General features: G+C 53.2%; 1 protein-coding gene across 1 annotated transcript; it reads right to left on the reverse strand.

Annotated features, from left to right (window-relative positions):
• Positions 1–1,529: 1,529 nt before the first annotated feature.
• On the reverse strand, positions 1,530–3,339 carry LOC128616784 (uncharacterized). Its single transcript, XM_053639578.1, has 2 exons — positions 2,290–3,339; positions 1,530–2,169 (listed from the first exon to the last, which is right to left on the reverse strand). Exons 1-2 carry the CDS (start codon positions 3,133–3,135, stop codon positions 1,798–1,800), a joined length of 1,218 nt encoding a protein of 405 aa, XP_053495553.1. The 5' UTR covers positions 3,136–3,339; the 3' UTR covers positions 1,530–1,797.
• Between the last annotated feature and the right edge of the window lie 347 nt (positions 3,340–3,686).

Genomic DNA, 3,686 nt, shown 5'->3' on the forward strand with positions numbered 1-3,686 from the left:
GGTTGGGAGCCTGTGCATTACACCTCCAAAGATATGTCTGTAAAATGGTAAAGTTTGCATAGAACATGACAAACATGTTGTTCTTCTTCTTCTTCTTCTTCTTGTTCCTGTTGTTTTTCACACCATTCTGTGCAAACTCTAAATCAGCAGTTTATTAAATATTCAAACCTGTCCTTCTGGCACCAACAACCACGCCACAGTCAAAGTCACTGAGAACACCAATTTTCCCCATTCAGATGTTTGATGTGAACATTAACTGAAGCTTGTCACGACTCGTGACGGAGCGGAAGAGAAGGCGGATGCAATCGCAGTTTAGAACGAGAGTTTTATTGGAAGAGAGACAGGCAGACAAATCCACAACGTGATCCAAAACGTAATCCACAAACATGCAAGAGGTCAGGCGATCGGCAAACAGGCATTAACTAGGGCAAGGCAGAGATCAAGGTCGTGGCACGGAAAACAGGGTCGATATACGAAACATGAAACATTAACTATGACGAGGAACTGGGAGCGGATAAACCAGCGTGAACTAAACTAACTGACTGAAACATGGACTATGAAACATGGACTATGAAACATGGACTATGAAACATGGACTCAGACTATGGTATCTATCGGAATGACTCTAAACTAAGCTACGATAACTCATCTAATATTCCGCGTTGTGTGCTGGAAGGCGCCCGGTATATATGCGGACATGATTACCCTCGTAACTGCTAACAGCTGAGGGTAATCCGGACACACATGACATGACAACAAATGACAGGACGGGGAGGAGACATGACCTAAACAATAACAAAAGTACATGTTGAACTGTCACTGCTGTCAACATTGGAAAAGCAGGTGCTCGTGCATTCGAGCTTAGAGCACGCTGCTTCAAGGGGGAATCATGACAGAACCCCCCCCAAAGGCACTTCTGCCGGAGTGCCATGAGTCCTCCCATCTCATTGGTGGCCCCGGGCCCCTGGGCTGAATGTCCCAAACAGAGCCAGGAAACCGCACGGTGTTCTTGGCGGAGCAGGGAAGCGGAGCGACGTCCCTGGCTGAACCAGGAGGCAGAGTAACGACCACAGCCGGGCAGACAAGCTGAGCGACGTCCTCGGTGGAGCATGAAGGCAGAGCGATGACCACAACTGACCAGGGAGGCTGAGCGACGACCTCAGCTGAACAGGGAGGCTGAGCGACGTCCACAGCTGAACAGGGAAACAGAGCGCTGTACTCAGCAGAGCAGGGAAACAGGGCGACGTCTTCGTTGGAGCATGAAAGCGGCGCGACGTCCCCGGCTGGGCAGACAGGCTGAGCGAAGTCCTCGGCGGAGCATGAAAGCAGGGCGATGTCCTCGGCAGGGCAGGAAAGTGGAGCGACATCCCCGGCTGAACAGGGAAACAGAGCGCTGTACTCAGGAGTGCAGGAGAAGTCCCTTGTGAGGCCAGGGAGAGGAGCGTGGGTGTCCGTGAGGCCAGGGAGAGGAGCGTGGGTCACCGTGAGGCCAGGGAGAGGAGCGTGGGTCTCCGTGAGGCCAGGGAGAGGAGCGTGGGTCTCCATGAGGCCAGAGAGAGGAGCGTGGGCCTCCGTGAGGCCAGGGAGAGGAGCGTGGGTCTCCGTGAGGCCAGGGAGGGGAGCGTGGGTCTCCGTGAGGCCAGGGAGAGGAACGAAGCTCTCCTCGAAGCAGGAGGGGGGAACAATGTTCGCCATGGAGCAGGGGTGCTGAGCGACGACCTCAGCTGAACAGGAAGGCTGAGCGACGTCCACAGCTGAGCAGGGAGGCTGAGCGACGTCCACAGCTGAGCAGGGAGGCTAAGGCTCTGAGGTCACCAGGTGAACCTTGGGCAGGGGTGGATCTTGGGTGGCCGTGTCGGTAGACTCGGGCGTGAGCAGAACTTGGCTGTGCGTGTCAGCAGACTCGGGCGTGAGCAGAACTTGGCTGTGCGTGTCAGCAGACTCGGGCGTGAGCAGAACTTGGCTGTGCGTGTCGGCAGACTCGGGCGTGAGCTGAACTTGGGCGACCGGGTCGGCAGACTCGGGCGTGAGCTGAACTTGGGCGACCAGGTCGGCAGACTCAGGCGTGGGCTGAACTTGGGCGACCGGGTCGGTAGACTTGGGCTTGAGCAGAACGTGGTCGGCCGTATCAGTAGACTTGGGTGTGACATCAGGAACTTGAGACTTGACCTGAACCTCAGGGACTTGAGATTTGACTTGGATGTCAGAGACTTGAGACTTGACTTGGACTTGGACCTCAGGGACTTGAGACTTGACTTGGACCTCAGGGACTTGAGACCTGACTTGGACTTGGACCTCAGGGACTTGAGATTTGACTTGGATGTCAGAGACTGGAGACTTGACTTGGAGCTCAGGGACTTGAGATTTGACTTGGATGTCAGAGACTGGAGACTTGACTTGGACCTCAGGGACTTGAGACTTGACTTGGATTTCAGGGACTGGAGACTTGACTTGGACTTCAGAGACTGGTGACTTGACTTGGACTTCAGAGACTGGAGGCTTGAGCGGCTTGGTGGAGGCTGCCCTGTCAATCCCCTCATAATAGAGGTTGAATGGCGGGTCCGCCTGGGGCTGTCCATTGACTCTCCACCCCAGTAAATCAAGACCACGAAGTTGTCCGGGCTGTGAAAATTCCTCCATAAACAGTTCTGAAAATTGTGAGACATCATGGAGGGCTGGCGACCCAGCACTCACCAGCTGCTCCGCCCAGTCACGGGCCGGACCGCAAAACCTGGACACCATGAACCCGATCCACTGTCTCTTAGAAGGCTTGGGATATGCCAGGCTGCTGAAATACTCCTGGCAGCTAAACAGAAACTCCAGCGGGTAGCTCCCCAATCCCGCTGGAATTTGCGGAAGCTCGACGTCGTACCTTTGAGGGAACTGTACGGAAAAAAAAAATGCGGCCAGTAATCCGAGCGTTTCCCCGAGACGGTATTGTCCTGCTACTCTCATTGTGGCGCGACTTCTCTCTCGTCCTCGTGCTGCATCCATGGTGCGGCGGAATATTCTGTCACGACTCGTGACGGAGCGGAAGAGAAGGCGGATGCAATCGCAGTTTAGAACGAGAGTTTTATTGGAAGAGAGACAGGCAGACAAATCCACAACGTGATCCAAAACGTAATCCACAAACATGCAAGAGGTCAGGCGATCGGCAAACAGGCATTAATTAGGGCAAGGCAGAGATCAAGGTTGTGGCACGGAAAACAGGGTCGATATATGAAACATGAAACATTAACTATGACGAGGAACTGGGAGCGGATAAACCAGCGTGAACTAAACTAACTGACTGAAACATGGACTATGAGACATGGACTATGAAACATGGACTCGCGTTGTGTGCTGGGAGGCGCGCGGTATATATGCGGACATGATTACCCTCGTAACTGCTAACAACTGAGGGTAATCCGGACATACGTGACATGACAACCAATGACAGGACGGGGAGGAGACATGACCTAAACAATAGCAAAAGTACATGCTGAACTGTCACTGCTGTCAACATTGGAAAAGCAGGTGCTCGCGCATTCGCGCTTAGAGCACGCTGTTTCAAGGGAGAATCATGACAAAGCTGTTGATCTGTATCTGCATGAGATCTGCCACATGATTGGCTGATTGGATAACATGAACATTGCATGAATCTAGAACAGGTCTACAGGTTCCTATTAAAGTAGCTGGTGAGTGAA

This window comes from Ictalurus furcatus, chromosome 13, assembly GCF_023375685.1.
Source record: "Ictalurus furcatus strain D&B chromosome 13, Billie_1.0, whole genome shotgun sequence".
NCBI lineage: Eukaryota > Metazoa > Chordata > Actinopteri > Siluriformes > Ictaluridae > Ictalurus > Ictalurus furcatus.